Source organism: Myotis lucifugus, unplaced genomic scaffold (genome assembly GCF_000147115.1).
Source record: "Myotis lucifugus unplaced genomic scaffold, Myoluc2.0 scaffold_88, whole genome shotgun sequence".
NCBI lineage: Eukaryota > Metazoa > Chordata > Mammalia > Chiroptera > Vespertilionidae > Myotis > Myotis lucifugus.
In genome coordinates, this window is record NW_005871136.1 from 4,368,144 (window position 1) to 4,386,506 (window position 18,363).

The window sequence follows — 18,363 nt, forward strand, 5'->3', positions numbered from 1 at the left end:
CCCTTTTATAGAACCAAGGAAAAAAACCCATTTGATCCATCTCCAGTTGAGTGTAAGAAAAAATCATTTGACAAAAATTCAACCCCCCTTTCCCGGATGAAAACCCGCAGAAACCCCAGGAATTGGAAAAGGAACGTCTTTCAAAATGAATAAAAGGACATTTTATGAAACCACCCTCAACTAACATCATACCTAATGGGGAAAGGCCCAAAAAGCTTTCCCCTAAGATCAGGAACAAAGACAGGGATGCTTTGCACACGGTCCCCACTGCTATTCAAACATTTACTGAAACTTCCCAGCCCAGAGCAATTAAATTAGTCAAGAAAAAAAAGACATCCCAAATTGGGATAAGAAAATTAAAAATATCTGTTAGCGAAATGCCATAATTTTTGTATGAAGAAAATGCAATAAACCACAAAAGTTTTTATTGTAGTTTATAAATGAATTCCGCAGAGCTGCAAGATACACGATTAACACACAAAAATGAGTAATGTTTCTATACACCAGCAATGAAAAATACAAAAAAGAAATTAAGAAAACAATTCCATTTACAATAGCAGCCAAAAGAATAAAAAACACTCAGGAATTAATATAAGTAGGTGAAAAGACCTGCACAGAAAACATTGCTGAAAGAAATCAAAGAGCTCTGGGAATAAACACCTGGACCCACCTCACGCTCCTCCATCCCGCTAACCTCTTGCCAGTGCCTGTATGTGCAGAACTGGCAGCCAATGAGCCAAAGAACACAGATCAGCCTCACAGAGCACTGAGTGGGATGGGGGAAGATGGAGAATGAATCTGGAGAGCAAATGGGAGATATCTAGCACATCTCATCATTTCAATATCTGATGTCTTTGTGGGTGCTTTTCTGTTGCATGTTGTTTCCAACAGCTTTTACTCATGGTGCCTTCTTTCCTTGTGTCTTGTTTTATTTTTATTGTAAGCATATAGCCCTTGGAATTTTATCCATGGGAATATTTTGAGGGCTGGGTTGAAGTTGCATTTCTCCACAGACATTTGTAAATGCTTCTTCTGAGAGCCTTGTGACTTTACCAGCCAGGGACATCTTACACCAAATATATCTCTATCTCTATATCTCTATCTCTATCTCTATCTCTATCTCTATCTCTATCTCTATCATCTCTATCTCTATCTCTATCTCTATCTCTATCTCTATCTCTATCTCTATCTCTATCTCTATCTCTATCTATCTCTATCTATCTGTCTATCTTCTAGCTGGTTTGGCTCAGCCGACACCTGTGGACTGAAGGATCCCAAGTCCGATTCCGGTCAAGGGCACATTCCTGGGTTGTGGGCTCGATCCCCAGTGTGGGGCGGGCAGGAAGCAGCCGGTCACTGGGGCATGCCAGCCAGGCTACAGCAAATTTTTGACTCAAGGTGTTTCAGACTAACCAGTTTGCATGAACTCAGGCCTTAGACCTCCGTGAGGGCTATGGTGGTTCTATGTCCTCAAAAGAGCCTTTCTCTGCTCCCTGCAGGCAATCTTACTTGCAGTGCCCTGGAAGGTGGGTTATTTCTGCTTCGGTCTTACCTTGAGGATATAGAACTGCGGGGTGTGTAGCAGACACATCTGATGATCCTTGTCATATCCCTTCTGTCCATCTCCGGTCTTCACCTCAGGTGTGGTGGAAGGTTCTGCTTTAATTTCAGCCATAGTTCTGGTGCGTGGTTCCTAGCAAGCTCACGTGAGCTTGTGCTGACTGCATCCACTTCAGGTGCACACATCCATCTTTCTGCTCTTGCTCCAGGACCTTTGTCAAAGCCAGGGCAGCCTGTAAGTTGACACCCATGAAGACAACCCTCAACTCACAGAAGGGGAAACTGGTGGACAGATGTTCCAGGCTCTTGCCTTTTGGGTGGACCATTCTGGCAGGTCTCTGTCTGCTTCTCAGGATGCCCCTGCAGAGTCTGTAGGGGAAACTGACATCCTCATTCTTACATGGCTGCCCTGCTTTCCTTTCTAATCCTTCCCAATCACACACTCCTTATTTCTGCAATTGCCTCCCAAATAAACTACCTGCATCCACGTTCCCATTCTAGGTTTTGCTTTTTAGGGAACCTGAATGAAGACGTGATCCCCACTTTATACTTTTGCCAAAACAAGATTCTTTTCTTCTTTTTCTTACCATTTCTTCTTTTTTCCCCCAGTACCAGCTTATAAGGTGTCTGAGGTGGAGTGAAGATGACAGTCCTAGCATTTTCCAAATTTCACATCCATCCAATAGCATCTTTAATAGATCAATTTTACTCATGGTGCTGTTATCACCTCACTGTAAAGAAGATCCAGTCAATCTTTTGCAGCCATCATATTGTTATAGAAAGTTAGAACTGGAAAGTTCATATACCCAGTCTCAGCTTCCTCTCAGAAGCCTAAACTGTAGATGAGACAAAACAGTAAGTCAAGAGACAGGTCACGTGGAAAAGTGCTGGAATTTTACAATCACAGCCATCTGATCCCAAAACAGTCACTATGAGGGCAGTCACAAGAGGGCAGAGCCTCCTGCTATCACCAGGGGGCAGCAGAGGCCAGGGAACAGGTGGAGAAGCAAAGACCGAATAATGTAAAACTGTCAGAGATCTGATAGAGGCAAGACTCATATTTATTGGCGCCTGTTACAAGCTGGGCATTGTGCTGGCACAATAAGAAATCGTACAAAGTTCAAAGGCAGGGATCGGAGGCCAGAGCCAATGGAGAAGCGGAACAAAGTCCAGTTAAGAGGGCAGTTCTTCAGGTCAGCCAGGAAATGCTCAAAGACAGCAAGCATGTCTGGAAGTACAACGCCAGAAAGAAACGTGTGTAATGGCGATGGGCCTGTCCTCTGCCAGGGCAGCTGGTGGTTGCTGGGGAGTCAGGTAAGGTACATTGCTGAGGATCAGAATTTAAATGGCCTTTACCTGAGGGAGCATTCAACTTTCTTGATGGTTTTTGTGTCTTCTCCCACCACAGAAATAAACAATCCTGTGCCCTAAGTTTCAGGCTTTCCCATCATGCTAGATGCGTTGGCATTTTGATAATATCCCATGCTTGCTTTAGCATCTAATCTTTGATTATGTCTCTTGCACTTGTTGATAAAATTCTCCAGCTCTACCAGATGGTCACAGAGTATGGACCGCACTATGGTTGCCAACTGGCTTGAGATGAAGGGCTCTGTGGCACTTCCTATATTCCTCTCTCCTGTAAGGTGGAGTTCACTCTCTTCCACAGGCCTGTGGAACCCCCTGGAGAGTTATTGTGGGCTCAACAGGAAGCTCTGGGGGAATCCATCCAGTGTGCAGTGAGTGGATCTTTTCATTTAGGTTGGCTTAGCTGTGTGTGTGTGTGTGTGTGTGTGTAGGAGGTTTCATACTATTCCCCCCTCCCAAATCTTCTCATTGCCATGTTACAAGCTCACTTAGATTTTTGTCATTTGTTACTAGTTTTTTTTCAATAAGTTTTTTTTCCAATTCAATTTTTGCTCAATGTAGACTTTTCTCTGGTGGAGTTGCATATTTACAACTCGCCGATCTCTTCCTTTGCTCCTCCCTTTTCCTCCTTCCTTCCCGCTGGGTGTGATGCTCCACAGTCAGGTTTCCAGTGCCTGGAAATGGGGGTTGTGACTTCTGCTCCTTGAGCAGCCTGGTTCCAGGCATAGATTCCAGGAGCTTGAGCGATGGCTGGCTCAGACCGTGGCCTTTATCTCCAGGCTGGGAGTTGCAGGGACAAAGCCACCATGTAGCTGCTGGAGCAGGGAGAGGCAGTGAGGCCGGGGCTCCCTCCATGTTGCCAGAACCTCGCCAACATCAGTTCACATCTGCATCTGCCTCTGCCTCTGCTCCCACTTCCGCTTCCCCATCCTTGGGGAGGAAAATCCAGAGCCCACCTCCACCGGGCCGCTGAACCAGACTCTGGGTGTGGCAACCTTGGACCTGTAGGCTAACAGATTCCTCAGGTGGCTCTGATGTGCGGCTGGGAAGACATCCTGAGAATCTGTTTCACCCAGACTGAGCCGGCCTGATGCTCTAGTTCCCACGGTGGGCGCTGGTTGCTAGAGTTTTCCTCCTTTGTTGTAGGAAAGCCAACCGAATCTCATCTGGGGTCTGATAAGTTCCCGAGGAACGTCTCCCCAGTGGTGTGCCAAGGCGGTTGATGGGGGTGACACCCCCACACGCCCCAAACGCTCACCCCATGGGCAGGCAGTAAGGGGGAAGGCTGTCTGCAGATCATTTTAAAACAGCAATAAAACCAAGTCAGAAAATAAGAGTTGCTCAGCTTTTTATTGTCACCATGGTCCAGCAAGTCCACACAACCTGGTCAGGGATAAACACCCCTCCCTGCTGGACGGACCGTACCCACCCCCCACCTTCCGTGATGAAGTCTGGCGAACGAACACCAAATAGCAGCAACCTCTCTTTGTTGGTTTCTTTTTAAATGTCTTTATTTTTCAAAATATACAATTTATTTACACCTTTATTTCACAACTGTAGTTTGTATATTTATTCCAAAATCTTTAAATAACTCCGCAGTAAACAGTACAAATCACAGGAGCGGTCAAACTGCTTCTCTTTAGCCTTTATGCTCGTCGAGTGTTTTAAACGTTTCAAGTAGTAATGGTTTGCGGGTAAGAAGGGAACAAAAATAGGACCAAAGGTTTACATAAGCTCAACACATAGAATTAGAAAGGGCGATCTGAGCAGCTACTGGAGCATTTATATCGTTTATAAATAAGACCCTCTCACGAGCAGCGAGGGTTTTGGTTATGAGGGAAAGGGGCTGGAACCTCATCTGCTGGATGGGGAAGCCAATGGGGAGGGAGATAAGGCACCGAATAAAGGCTCCTTCTGGGCCTAAGGAGGCACTGCTGGAAGGGTCCTGAGTGGGGGGCAGGGGCCCACCTGTGCCAGGTGGAGGTCAAGAATGGCTGGGAATGGGGTGGGGCTCCCCCCCCCATAGAGAGGCCTCTTTAGCCGACCTTGGAGCAAAGCTTTGTGATTCTGGAGGCAGGGAGATGGCTAGAGCAGCTGGTGGTTCCTAAAGAAAGGGGCCCGGGCTCCCGCCAGCCTTGAGGCCAATGCCAGCTAGCCTTGGCCCCGTCTGCACAGGCAGGTGAGGGCCGGGCCTGTGTCTCGGCCTGAGGCACCTGGCGGTACAGCTGGCATCTGTGATTGGCAGTGGACGGAGGCACTGCCCTGGGATCCGGGATGGCCTGTGGGAGGCATCATGCTGTCTCTTCCTGTGAGAGCCCTTCATCCACCTCAGTGTTCTCCACTCATCGGGAGAAAGCCAGAGCCATCAAACCGCCCCCGGGAAGGGGAGGTGGGGAGACTAGGGCAGAGGCCCTGCAGACCCCACTCTTTGCTGTGGGGGTGGCTCCCAGGGAGCCCGAGGTGCTAAGACACAGGTGGATCACAGACCTGCCCGGAAGCCACAGGGGTCCGTTGCCGTCATTCCCCTTGGCCGGGTCCTCAAGCAGTCCTGTGGGCTGATTCTGGGCAGAGGTGCCGGTGGGAAGGCTGGGATGCTGCAGGAAAGAGCTAGTCCCCGAGGGCCACGTGGCCACCAAGTGGACGTGACCCTCCTGTGGTGGGTCGGGAGGGAAGTCTCAGTCTTTAGGGTCTCCCCAGCACCCTTCACCAAGCCCAAGAGCTGGACAAAGCCCATCCTGCCTGGCCAGGCAAACCTTCTCGCAGGGTCTGGATGGGGCGGGGGTGGGACAGGGGCCACAGTGGGGCAGGGAATTGTCACTGGATCTTCAGGTGGGGTTCTTCCGGCATAAGAGTGTGGAAAATGTAATCCCAAAATTTAGTGCTGATGCCAAATCCTAGAGAGGGAGACGAATAGGGAGAAGGTGAGGCACTGTCCAAGGAGGGGCAGAAATCTGCTTGGAAAGGGAGCCAGGGAAGATTTTCACATCTGCCCCCGCTGGCCTTCCCAACTCTCAGGGCCATCCTGGCAGAAGTCAGAGCAGGGTACCAGTTTCCCAAGGATGCCTGTAGACTAAACCCAAATCCTTTCTCTCCAGGACTTCCTGGGAGAGCCTGGCCCCTGCCTGCCTCAGCCTCCTCCTTCTCTGTGAAGATGCCAAGTCCGTTCCTGCTTCAGGGCTTTGCACCTGCTGCTCCTGAGATGCTCTTTCCCCAGATGTTGGGTGCTGGCTCCTTTTGATTTAGGTCTCAGCTCTAACGACATCTCCGCAGTGACGTCTGCCTGGACCACTTGACCTAGTGCTCTGCCATCCAACAGGGTGGCCACTAGCCCACGTGACTGCTCAGCACTGGAACTGTGGCTAGAGCTACAAAGGGACTAGATTTCCAATTTCACTTAATTTTAATTAACTTACATTTCAATTTAAAAATGTATACCTGCCCTAGCCTGTTTGGCTCAGTGGATAGAGCATTGATGAGAGAGAAACATCCATCAGCTCGATTCTGGTCAAGGGCACATGCCTGGGTTGCAGGCTCGATCCCCAGTAGGGGGCGTGCAGGAGGCAGCCAATGAATGGTTCTCTCTCATCATCGATGTTTCTTTCTCTCCCTCTCCTTTCTCTCTGAAATCAATAAAAATGTATTAAAAACAAAAACAAAAACAAAAATGTATACTCAGTTCAATTACTGGAAATCTTTCAAGCATATCAGAGCAATTCGGGTATGTGAATCTACTTTTTAAAAAATGTTTACTGTAAATTTTATGAACTTTAAACACAGATTAAATATTTCCAGTGAAAATTTAGCACCTGAATTGAGATGTGTTGTAAGTGCACGATACGCACTGGACATAGAAGACTTAACATAAGAAAAAAAAAGTAAAATATCTCATTAACAGTATTTTACATTGAGTATATGTTGACCTGATAATGTTGTGGTTGTATTTGGCTTCATAAAATATGCTATTAAAATTAATTTCACCCATGTATTTTTACTGGCTCATGTGGCCACTAGAAATTTAAAAATCACATCTGTGACTTGCGTATTTTATTAGACAGAGCTGGACCCCTCCCCTGACTTATATGGTTCCTCTAACATCATCTTGCTTTACTTTCTTTGTGGCACTTATTGTTGTCTGAAGTGATCTTTCACTATTGAGTGATTTCCTTGTTTGTCTCTGCTCTGCCCCCCACACCAGAGAGCAGGATGGGAGCCCCAGGCTTGCCTTGCTGTCTGTGGATCCCCAGAACCCAGAACCGTGCCTGGCCCTTGGTAGGGGCTTAGTGGTAGCTGTCAAATAAGCAAGCGATGAAACGAGCGAGACTGGGAGGTGCTGGCTGAGCCTTACCTGACTTCTGATGTGCAAAGTGATGCTTGACGTGGTGGGCCTTCATGCTGTACAGGTAGGAGCCCTTGTGCGGCGAGCCGAAGTGCAAGTAGTAATGGGTCATGTCGTAGAGGACGTAGCCCAGAAGGCCGCCCGCAAACACGGTGCCCCCCACCGCCTCGGGCAGGAGGAGCTGCAAGGCTGTGTAGAAGAAGGCGATCACCAGCGAAGCTGGCGCAGGGGGGAAGACCAGGCGGGACTCGTCGAAGGGTGCCTGTGGATGGAGAGGCTCACGTGTCAGAACGCAGCTGGGGGCCTGCCTGTAGCCACAACAGAGACTTCCCCACGGGCCGCTGTCCCAGGGAGGGGCAGTGATTATCATGGGTCGACTTGGCACTCTCAGCGGCTTTGGGGAGGGCAGGCCACTATGCCGGAGAGCCCTAGAGAGACTGTCCTGTTCCCGGTTTCCAAGCCAGGCTAGGACCTGGAACACTGCGCAGGAACACGGGGGTGGATGTGGCTGGGCAGGATGTTCACGGTTTCGAGTCCCGCTTTATGCTCAAGGGGCCACTTTGGCTCTGGAATTTGTTAGATGCTAGAGAGGAGCCCCACCTCCGATGACCAGGTGGGGCACTCAGACCAGGGCCTGATGCTGTCTGGGAGGGCAACATGCCGGCCAACGGAGGCTAATGTGGATTCACATGGTGGGGTGATGCCGGAAGTGTTCGCATACTTTCTCCCCACCCTTCTTCCTAACGGGGGCTCTTCTTTGTTCCAAGGGGGTGTTGTCACATTTAACAACAAGAGAAATAGGCCTTAGGCTCTGGAGCTTTAAAAGCCAAAGGTCTGACACAGAGGTAAGATTTTAGTGACTGATGGTGAGGATTCTGAGAAAGACAGACCCTCTCTGGGCTGGAAGAAAAGGGAGAAAGCAGGCAACAGTCATAGAGCAATTTGTCGATGAGGGTCTCTCTCCCGCAGACCGGGAGCAGCAGGACCAGCAGTATGCTGGAGAGCCAGCTCTGGGAGGGAGGGAGAGAAGGAGGGAGAGATGGGCACCTGGGGCAGGCTGAGAACAGCACAGGGTGGGGACAGTGGGATGCAACTTCCTCTGGGCAGACCTGGCTTCCAGTCCCTGCCACCGGGGCCATGATATTGGCCTTGAAGAGCCCCAGCGTGGTGGGTGGTCGAGAGCACAGACTCTGGAATCCACAGAAGGAGGCACAAGATCCTGGCAGTGACAGGTGTGGCCTTGGGTGAGTCCCTAGTTCCCTAATTTCCCTAAGCCCATTGGCTGCTCTGTGGAACGGGAAGAAGGGAGCTCCACACGGGCAGTGGTTGTTGACTCTTTTGTTCAGTGGTGTCTAGAGCAGTGCCTGACGCAGAGCGAGCACGCGGTGAACGCTCGTTGAGTGAACGAACGAGTTGCTGTGAGGGTTAAAGATGGTCCACGGAAGGTACCTGCAGAGTGCCCGGTGTCAGTAGTGACGGCACAGACACACACGCTCACTCTGTCCACGCCCGGTTCAGGTTAGGCCCCAGTCCTTCCTCCGAGCAATAGCAAATGCCCTGCTGTCCCTTGTTCCCAGCCCCTGACTCCCAGAGAGAGGGGCGGCTCCTGTGAATCGGGGAGAGCTGCAAGGCCCCGGGTGGGAGCCCGCCCCGCTCACCTTGTGGTGCTGGCCGTGCATGATGAAGTGCAGCGTGATGAGGTAATAGCTGTTGCTGGGGGGCTTCATGTGGAACAGGAAGCGGTGGAGGAGGTACTCTGTTAGGCTCCAGAGGAGCATCCCCAGCACGAAGAGGCCCGGGAACACGGACTTAGGCATGGCTACCGAGTACTCTGCAGGGCGGCAAGAGAGAGGAAGGTCAGGGCGGATGGCCCCAGCAGGCAGCAATGCCTGGCGGCTCTAGACGTCCATCTCACCCCCACCCCCCCGCCCCCATCACCTTGGGACCGGCAGGCCTTCTGTCCAGCAGCTATGGGGTCAGGCCACACTGCTGGGGCTCTTGGGTCCAAATGGGAAGGAGGCCGTGAGGACCTATGCTGGCCTTGGAGGGGTCCTCTCAGGAAACAATGGGGTCACTGACCAGAGATCTGAGATCTTCCTTACGGGAACTAAGAGGAGCAGCTGTGGCCGCTGATGGACATGGGCCTGGTACTATGATCTGAATGTGTCTCTTCAAAATTTTTATGTTGAAAGCTAACCCCCAAAGTGATGGTATTAAGAGGTGGAGCCTTTGGAAGGTGATTAGCTCATGAGGGTGAAGCCCTCACAAATAGGATTAGTGCCCTTATAAAAGAGGGCCCACAGCCCGGCTGGAGTGGCTCAGTTGGTTGAGCATCATCCTGTGTGCTGAAAGGTATGTTGCCGGTTCAATCCCCAGTCAGGGCACATACCTGGGTTGTGGGTTCGACCTGGTCAGGGCATGTATGGGAGGCAATCAATCAATGTCTCTCCCTCACATCAATGTTTCTCTCTCTCTCTCTCTCTCTCTCTCTCTCTCTCTCTCTCTCTCTTTTCCTCTAAGCATATCCTGGTTGAGGATAAAAAGAAAAAAGAAATAAAGAGGGCCCGCAGAGTTCCCTGTCGCTTTTGTCCATGTGAGGACACAAGAAGTCTATGACCTGGAAGAGGACCCTTACCTGACCAGGCTGGCACCCTGATCTGAGCTCCCAGCTTGTAGCTCTGGGAGCAACACCTTTCTGCTGTTTATAAGTCACCCAGTCGGTGACGTTTTGCTGTAACCAAGTCCAGATGGCTAAGACCCCTGAGAGGACCCCTTGCCTTGGTGGCATGGGGGAGAGGGAAGAATGATCCCAATTAAGCCAGGAGAGCTGGGCAGTCATTGATGGAAAATGTGAACCACCAGGGACTGGAGAGCAAGAGGGACAGGAAAACACACAGAGAAATTTCAATGGGCACGACTTGAAATCATAGCCTATGCGGAAGATGTGAAAAAAACTGAAGATGATAGGCGCGGAGGTGAGAAGACTGGAGATGTAACTGTCCAGTGTGAGGTTCCCAACACCCACCCTCTCATGCCAGCCCGCAGTCCTTGAGGCTCTTATCTCCTTTCTCCATTTTGTTCATTTCTTTGTTGTTGTTAATCCTCACCCCCGGATATTTTTCCCATTGACTTTTAGAGAGAGTGGAAGGAAGGGAAGGAGAGAGGAGGAGGAGGAGGAGGAGGAGGAGGAGGAGGAGAAGGAAGAGGAGGAGAAGGAGGAGGGGAGAAACACACCAACTGGCCACAGACTTTTGTCTTGACCTTATTTGGGCTCCCCCCACACAATCCTCATGGAGGCCCCCATCCCCACCCAGCATGCCATGTGGTTCTGGCCTAGCACTCACTTAACCTGCTTCCAGGCACTGCACTTGGGCACATCCTGAACTGCAGAACCCTCTGCTTTTCCAAACACATTCATGCACACGTCTAGGAATTTCAGCCGTGAGCTGGTGGCTCTGCTCAGCCTCCACTGCTTCTCGGCTCCCTGACTCTTCTGCACGGATGGATGCTAGTGCTCCCCTTGCCCAGCAGCTGTGTGGGGACCTGCCAGCCGCCCCTTGCCTAGCTCGGTGGCTCTTACTTTCTCTGCCTTGCCTGGCGAGCGGGGAGGTAAGGGAGGCCTGTGGACACATATCTTACACTGCCATCATGGTCACGGGCTCTACACTGGACCTTTATTAAACAGCACATCTCAGCTCTCTGCAGAGGCCTGCAGTTCTGACCAAGCCCTCAGATCACCCTCCCTGTCATGCAGAAGAGCCTCCTCCTATAGGTCAAGTCTCCGCCCACTCCCTCACCCCAGCATCATCCCTGTTGGCGCATCTGCCCCGGAGCTGGTACCGAGTGGCATCTCTAGAGGAATCCTGCAGAGGGACCTGGGCCAAGGCTCCGGCAGCCCCTTCCCCCTCCGGCCGCCAGCCCTGGCGGCTCTGCCACTGTTGCTGATTGTTAGGGGAGCCCTGGGTGGACAGTGGGCGATTCAGCGAGCAGGCTTTCTGAGCAACAAGCCCTGTGCTGTGCCTGAGCTATTCAGCGTGGGCAGAAAAGGGTAACCTTGGCTCTCGGGGCGTGCGTGTTAACCCTTGGTGACCGGGAGCAGCTCTGGGCTCCGGGGAACGTCCTGCATCTTGTTCATCCCCTACCACATCCTGGTCCAGGCAGGAAAACGGAGGCTCCCATCACGGTGGCCGTGGCCCCTCTCATCTACACCATTCAGGTCCTCCGCTTGCCACTCCCAGGAGCCGTGGGCAGGAGAGAAGCTCAGAGTGAGGGCAGGAGGAGCCTGCATCTGGCAGAGAGGGGGCGCTCCAAGGGCTCAGAGTCAGGAACATTACATGTGGTTGGGAAAGGAAAGCCCACCTGAGCTACCCCAGTACCCTTCTCCTGCCTGAACCCTCACCTGGCCTCCATCTGAGCCTCCCGCCACCGCCCTGAGGCAGGCTGTGCTAGGACATCAGACCACCAGGGCAGGCGGCATGGACCTGGAAGCCCAAGGGAGGCGGCAAGCTTGGGAGGCGGGCTGACAGAAGTGGCCGCACCCAAACCCATGGCTGCCCTGAGAGACTCAGTCCCCTAGGCTCATTGGCAGCCCTGCTCTCTGTCCCCTGATCCCTGGAGCTGGGGGACACCTGGCATCTACCTCCTAGCCACATGACCCCGAGTCGCTTGTCTGACTTTTCTGAGGCTCCATTTCCTCACCTCGAAAGGGCAGGATGATCGTCCCTTTCTCATGCGGCTGTTGGGAGGGGTAACCAAGATGGTCCCTGAAGGCACCAGGCTTGGCACGTAGAAAGTGCTCATTAGAGGTTAGTGGGGCTGTGACTCCGAGTCAGGGGTTCTGCTGCCTGGGCCTTTGCTCAGGAGACACTGCAGGACATTCCCAGATCTTTCTCTTCCAGGTTCTAAGCTGTGCTGTGTTCACGGGCCATTCTGAGTCTAGCTCTCAGCTGTGCCACGTGGTGAATGATTTCATTTAGTTTCTTGACAATCCCAGATCATACCTTTTCTAGTACTAGACTCAGTGATAAACCTCTTTCTTTATTGCTGTCTCTTGACAAATGATTTTATTTAGTTTCTGCTAATGCATTGCTGTTCTCCTCCTCCTCCTCCTCCTCCTCTTCTTCTTCCTCTTCCTCCTCCTCCTCCTCTTCCACCTCTTCCTCCTCTTTTTTTCTTCTTATAATCCATTCAGGATTGGGGCTGAGGGAGTCTGACAACATTTTTCTTTGGAAGACTATTTCTACAGAAAGGTCTCACTTCACAATGTTTGTGATATGGTTTTGGGTTCTGTCTTTGCAGAAACCTAGTGCCAAAAGGAACACCAAGGTCTCCCACCTCCAGGAGCCATGGGAGCAGACCAGGAAGGGACCAACGTTACCTGTGGTGAAGGAAGCGAAGAGTCGGACATCGCCCTGGGCGAGGGTTCGGTAGTGGGACCAACTGAGGTACAGCATCAGGGGCATCCAGATGACGGGGACGCTGTACCTGCAGGAGGGCCACCAGGGCGAGAGATAGACATGCTCAGGGGCTCGCCGGGGCCAGCTTTCCCAACACACCTTTTCACTAGAGGGGGGATGACATGGTACCAAAGCACGTGTAGACAGCATGTGGAGACCTGGGGTCAAAGGGGCACTGCTGGGGCGGGTGGGAAGGAGAAAACAGAAGGAAGGCCGTGAGTCTATCTGCGTGAGTCTCTGAAATGAGTTATTGGCAGAAAAGAACTGTGTCCCTGTGGCTACAGACTCTGTGCAGCTGAATAGATGCTGACCTCTTGTGGCAAAGGAGCTAATTGCAGGCAAAATTGTTCCCATGGGCATTAGAGGCTGGAAACCCTTCGTAGGAATCTGGAATAGAACAGGGGTGGCATTCAGAGTGGTTTCTGGCTGTATGTCGGTGTGTCACTCACTCAATGAACAAACCACGCATAGGAATGGGTTATACCTACGGCATGTTCCACTATCCCCGAGAGCTTACAGAACAGCTCTGGGCTGGGATTGGGGGAGAATGCCCCCTCCCCTATTGTATCTGCCTGATACCATCAGGAGAGAGGGACAGCCCACCCTGGGCTCAGTGCGGGGCTCACCAGACAGTCTTGGTGAGGGCCTCGATGAAGTCTGAGTAGAAGAGGCGGATGGGCCTGGTCACCGGCTGGTGGACCCACTCATCGTACTTCTCGCCCAAGTGGCCTACCTGCCACAGTAGGGGCTTCTGCCAGTCTACCAGGTCCTGCAGGAGACAAAGTCAGTGGACACTTGATATTCACACCTGCACACATTCATGCTCCCGTCTCCTGGTTATAGTATCACAGTCACCATCCTTTACCTCATGTGGTCGGTATAAGGTTACCTGCCCTCTCGCTTTAGTGATTCAGGACTTAACCAAGCCACTCATCTCAGCTCCCGGCCAGAGAAATGAGATCCAGGACAGGCTCATGACCTAAGCTGGCGCAATAAGCCATCAGACACTCTCTCTTCCTGCTGGCGTGGCTAAGTTGGCGGGCATGAGCCTGCCTGAGGAGGACTCAGTTAATCCAGAAGGTGGCCAATCCGGGATCTACAGACACCAAATCCAGATGATGACACCTGAGCACCCAGATTCATCCATGCCTGAAGCTTGAAGACCTGCCCAGGACACTGTAAGTACAGGAGCCAATACATTCTGTGCTAGGAATGAAACAGGTCCTTTCTCCTCTACCAGAGGCTTTCTTCTTGGTGTTGGCCTGGGCAATGCACATCATTTACTAGTACATTAGCACATGCAAATAATTTATACATAACTAAAATGGAAATATAATGGAAAATGTGCTCTGAATGTTTTACTTATAGGGATATAAGATCAACAAGTTTGGAAGCTGCAGTTCTAGGCAATGGGAAGCCCCTGAAGATTTATGATGAGTCAATGTATTGTAGATTAATCTGAACCAAAATCAGGAAACCAAAACCAGTAAAGGACAGTGAAGTTGTAGCGAGGGGCCACTTTCAAAGCCTGGCTTTGCCATTTATCAGCTGTGGGACCCTGGGTCTCTCAGATTCCCTCAGCTCTCTTGTCCTAAAGCCGATGTGCCCACCACCCGTAAGAGAGAGAGGGCAGAATACGTTCTGTGTTTGGCACATAGTGGATGTCAACAGATCTCCAGCACAAGGGAGTTAGGTGGCTACTGCGGGTGAGAAGGGGGTGGTGTCAGGGAAGAAAAGGGGAGGAGAGAGATGCACGGAGGAGGAGCCCCGAGCCCGGGAGAAAGAGTCAACCGTGATTCCGCCACCTGCCTTCCTCTTCCGCGGCTGGACTCTCATCCTTGCACAGGCCGCCCCACCAAAGCTTTCAGCCCGGCTGGAGGCGAAGCTAGCCCTGCCATCACAGCCTTGGAGCGGGGACGTAGGGTCTTGGGCAAACAGGGCAGGTCACTGAGCGGTCTCTCTGTGCCTGCAACTAGAGGAAAAGGCCCAAAGATGGTTGTGGTTTCCTGTTATGTGAACTTGGCAGTTCCAGGGTGCTGGCTGTCTCCCTGCTTCCCAGGCTGGAAGGGGACTCTGGTCAGCCCAGAAGCATCCCATCCAGCACCCATTAAACAAGGCAGCCATCCAAGCCCCACTGAGTCGCTTGACTTTCTCCAGCCCCCACATCTCCTTGACTTTTTCCCCTGGGTCTAGCAGGAAATGGATTTACTGGGTGCCTGCTGTCTCATTCCTTCCATTCCTCTGTCTCAGGTCTCTACACACACATACCCAGCACCACCACCACCACCACCAGGAAAAAAAAAACCACAAAAAACTGGAGGAACCAGCTATTGCTCTGTGTTTACACATTATCTTATGCAGCCTGCAGAGCCCCACCTCAAAAGAAGGGAGGCCAGGGTCATGGGGAGAATTTGAGGTTTTGCCCCAGTTGCAACACCATGGAGAGCTAACACTCAGAGCAACTGTTACATGCAGGCATGACTCTGAACACCTAATTATTTGATCTTCAACATACCTCTAACTAGGCAAGTACTGTCATTACTGTCATCTTGCAGATGGGGAGACTGAAGCAGAGGAACTTGCCCCAGGTAACCCAGGTATGTCTCTTTGATGAATTGGCCCCGTAATCATTGGGAAGCAGCCACCTTGGTGCCTGGTAATACTCCTTGTCCTGAATCTTAATAGAGCCACACCAGGCTTCCTTACGCTTGCTTGGCACGGTCTATCTTTCCCCATTCTTTTACCTTTTTTTTAATTATTATTGATTAAGGTATTACATATGTGTCCTTATCCCCCCCACCATCCTTTTACTTTCAAACTATGTACATCTTTACATTTAACGTGCATCTTTTGGGTCTTGCTTTTTTTTTTTTTTTAATCTAGTCAATCTCTGCCTTTTATTTGAAGTGTTTAATCCATTTTTATTTAATGTTGCGGCAGTACCACCATTTTGCTATTTGTTTTCTGTTTGTCTCCTCTATTCTTCTTTTTTTGCCTTGTTTGTATTAATGAAGTATTTAAAAATATTCTATATTATCTCCTCTATTGACTTTTTAGCTATGCCCTTTTGTGTTCCCCTCCCCCCCGCATTGTTACTCTACAGATGATCATGCGCATCCTTAACTTATTACCATCTTTCTCAAATGAAAACCCAGGTTTTCGTATGTTCTACTTTTGTATGTCACACATGGCACTCCATGCCTGGTTTTCATTTGTACACTTCATTCGAATTAACTGCCTTAGACAATGAATGCTTCCAGCTATTGCACAGGGGTGCGTGCGGCCAGTCAGGCCTCTCTCTGAGCCTTGCTGTGGTTTGGGCAAATTTTCACCTGTTGATTCAATTTGCCCTTATTTTATAGAGTAGAAACAGCATAGGGTTCATAACCTTGATTCAGTTGAGACCCAGGAAAAATGTCTAGGCAGGCAGCACACAGGAACTCCAGCCTAGAACTTCCGCTCTACTGTGAGGGAAACAGAACGGGAGGACAGAGCAGGTGTGGAGAGCTGAAGCTAGAAGAGTTTGTATAGAGGGGTGATGGGAACAGAACCAACACCACCCCTGGGCCCCCTGCCACTCGGAACACAGGGTCTTTCAGTTGATGCCCTGTTGCCCATCTGACCTTTGTACATGACTTTGGATCCTCCCTGAACAGACCAGTAGGCAGTCACCATACAAATGGCGGACTCGCAGTCTAGCGTTGGTCCGGAGGCTGCCTCTGACCAGCCCGCTGGCCTTGGAGGGCCTCAAACCCAGGCTCCGTGTCTAGCCCCCGGTGCATTTCTGTGAGATAGCGCTCCTTGGTGCCCAGGAAGGGCCACCGCACTCCGGGGGCTAAAGCACCACCCTGGAGGACTCCCAGGAAGGCTCACTCTTACTCGGCAAACATCTCCCTCAGTCCCCAGAGGCCAACACCTGTACTTCTACCTCAGCCCACTATTCCAGGGGAAGTAAAATGAGCTTCCATGTAAGCAGAGAAGTCCACCTACTGACTCTTCCCCATTTTATGGATGGGGACACTGAGGCCCAGGGGGCTTACGTGATTCTTGGGAGGGAGTTGGTTGGCCCTGAAGTGGGAGCCCCCTTTCTCCCCTTCCCTTCCACACAGTCTCCCAGGAGCTGGGGCGTTCACTGTGTGCTCAACCTGCTGTAGATGGTACAAGTACTGATGGGTGTCTTTTCTCAATTCTCTTCCAGTTCTGATTATTGAAGAGGAAGTTTTGCTGGGTGCTAATATGCTCAACATCTCTCACTTGCTGGTCATTTCCAACGTGGCGGCTGGCTGGAAACTCATCATGGGAAGGAAGGATGCAAAAAACAACAGCTCAGATCCCATGAGTGGGGAGGGCCTCGGGGTAAATTTCACTTCCTCGCAGAGGACCCCTTGGCTAACCCTCCCACAAATGGCTCTCTTCCTCCCAAGCTGATGCCTGGTCCTGCCCTCTTCCCACCCCTGCTTCCTAAGGCTTCAGGGCCTGGGGAGGCATCAAAGGCATCCGCAAAGGTCTGACAGCCTCTGTAGGAGGTCAGGTGGCGAGGGGGGGGGGGTAGTTCTGAATAGGTCACACCTCCAGTTCTCAGCCATTTGGGGGCTTCCATAGCAAGCCTCACAATAGCAAATCTTCCTTTACACAGCTGTGGAACCTGTTGCTCAGAGAGGGCAAGCGATTCACTCAGGGTTGCCCAGCCAAAGCGGGACTGCATAGATGAGGGTGAGGGGTCTTTTGGTGAACTGCAAGACCCCAAGCAATAGGCTGGATCCCCCAAAATACATGCAAGTCCAGGGAGAGTTTGGTTAAAGCACCTAGTGCCAACTGTGTGTGTCCCATTCCCCTCCCCCACCCAGCTCTGTCCCTGCCCCGGAGGGAGGGGGAGGGCCTCGGCCTCTCCCGGCTATGCCAGGAATGCAGCTGCAGCAGGGCCAGGCAGGGGGAAAGGGCAGCCTGCCGCCCAGAGGGTGGGTGGAAGGGCATGCGTGCTGCCAGGCTGGGGAGGGGGCCTCCTTCGCTCTCCCCCTTTCCCAGGTGCCCCTCCTCCTGGGCAGCTCGAAGCCAGGTGGCACAGAGCTCTTTCCAGGGGGCAGCACCAGCGCAGGAGCAGGAGCTGGTACCCCCCGCTCTGCAGCAGGGGCACATGCAGGGAGAGGGGGCAGCTGCTCTGTGCCAGCAGCTCCCTCCCACGACCACAGTCGCAGGCTGAGGCAATTGTTTAGAGAAATGCCCGCCCAGACCCCAGAGCTCACAGCTCCCAGGGCAGCTTTCTGAGCCCAGGAAGGCTGCGATGGGGCTTCCAACCCGTGGGGGTTGGTGGGGAGGGGAGTGAGGACAAGAAGCTGGACAGGAATCCCAGGACACAGTGTCCTGCATCCTGGTCACAGCCCCCTGGGCTCAGACTTCACGGCCACTCTCCTTTGTGAGCCGTGTTGCGGAGAACTAGGGCCTGCCATGACCCCACTTTACAGATGAGGAGACAGGTCAGACGCTCAGCTGCAGATGCTGGAGGTGGGACCTCACCTCAGTGCATCGTAACCCAGAACCAGCAGGCCTGTCAGCTGGCTCAGGACCCTGCGGTGAGAGTCAGCCAGCACAGAGGCTGTGAGGGACACCAGCAGGGGTGTTCAGTGTGGGGGTCATGGGGGGCCATGG

General features: G+C 51.8%; 1 protein-coding gene across 1 annotated transcript in view; it reads right to left on the reverse strand.

Moving 5' to 3' along the window:
• Positions 1-4,418: 4,418 nt before the first annotated feature.
• FA2H (fatty acid 2-hydroxylase) overlaps positions 4,419-18,363 on the reverse strand; it is a 39,308-nt gene continuing 25,363 nt past the window's right edge. The window contains exons 3-7 of the mRNA XM_006091226.3: positions 13,344-13,486; positions 12,639-12,745; positions 8,920-9,092; positions 7,271-7,523; positions 4,419-5,819 (exon numbers count right to left, since the gene is read on the reverse strand). Of these exons, the coding sequence (XP_006091288.1) occupies positions 5,740-5,819; positions 7,271-7,523; positions 8,920-9,092; positions 12,639-12,745; positions 13,344-13,486 (756 nt within the window). The 3' untranslated portion in view covers positions 4,419-5,739. The remainder of the gene's footprint in view (positions 5,820-7,270; positions 7,524-8,919; positions 9,093-12,638; positions 12,746-13,343; positions 13,487-18,363) is intronic.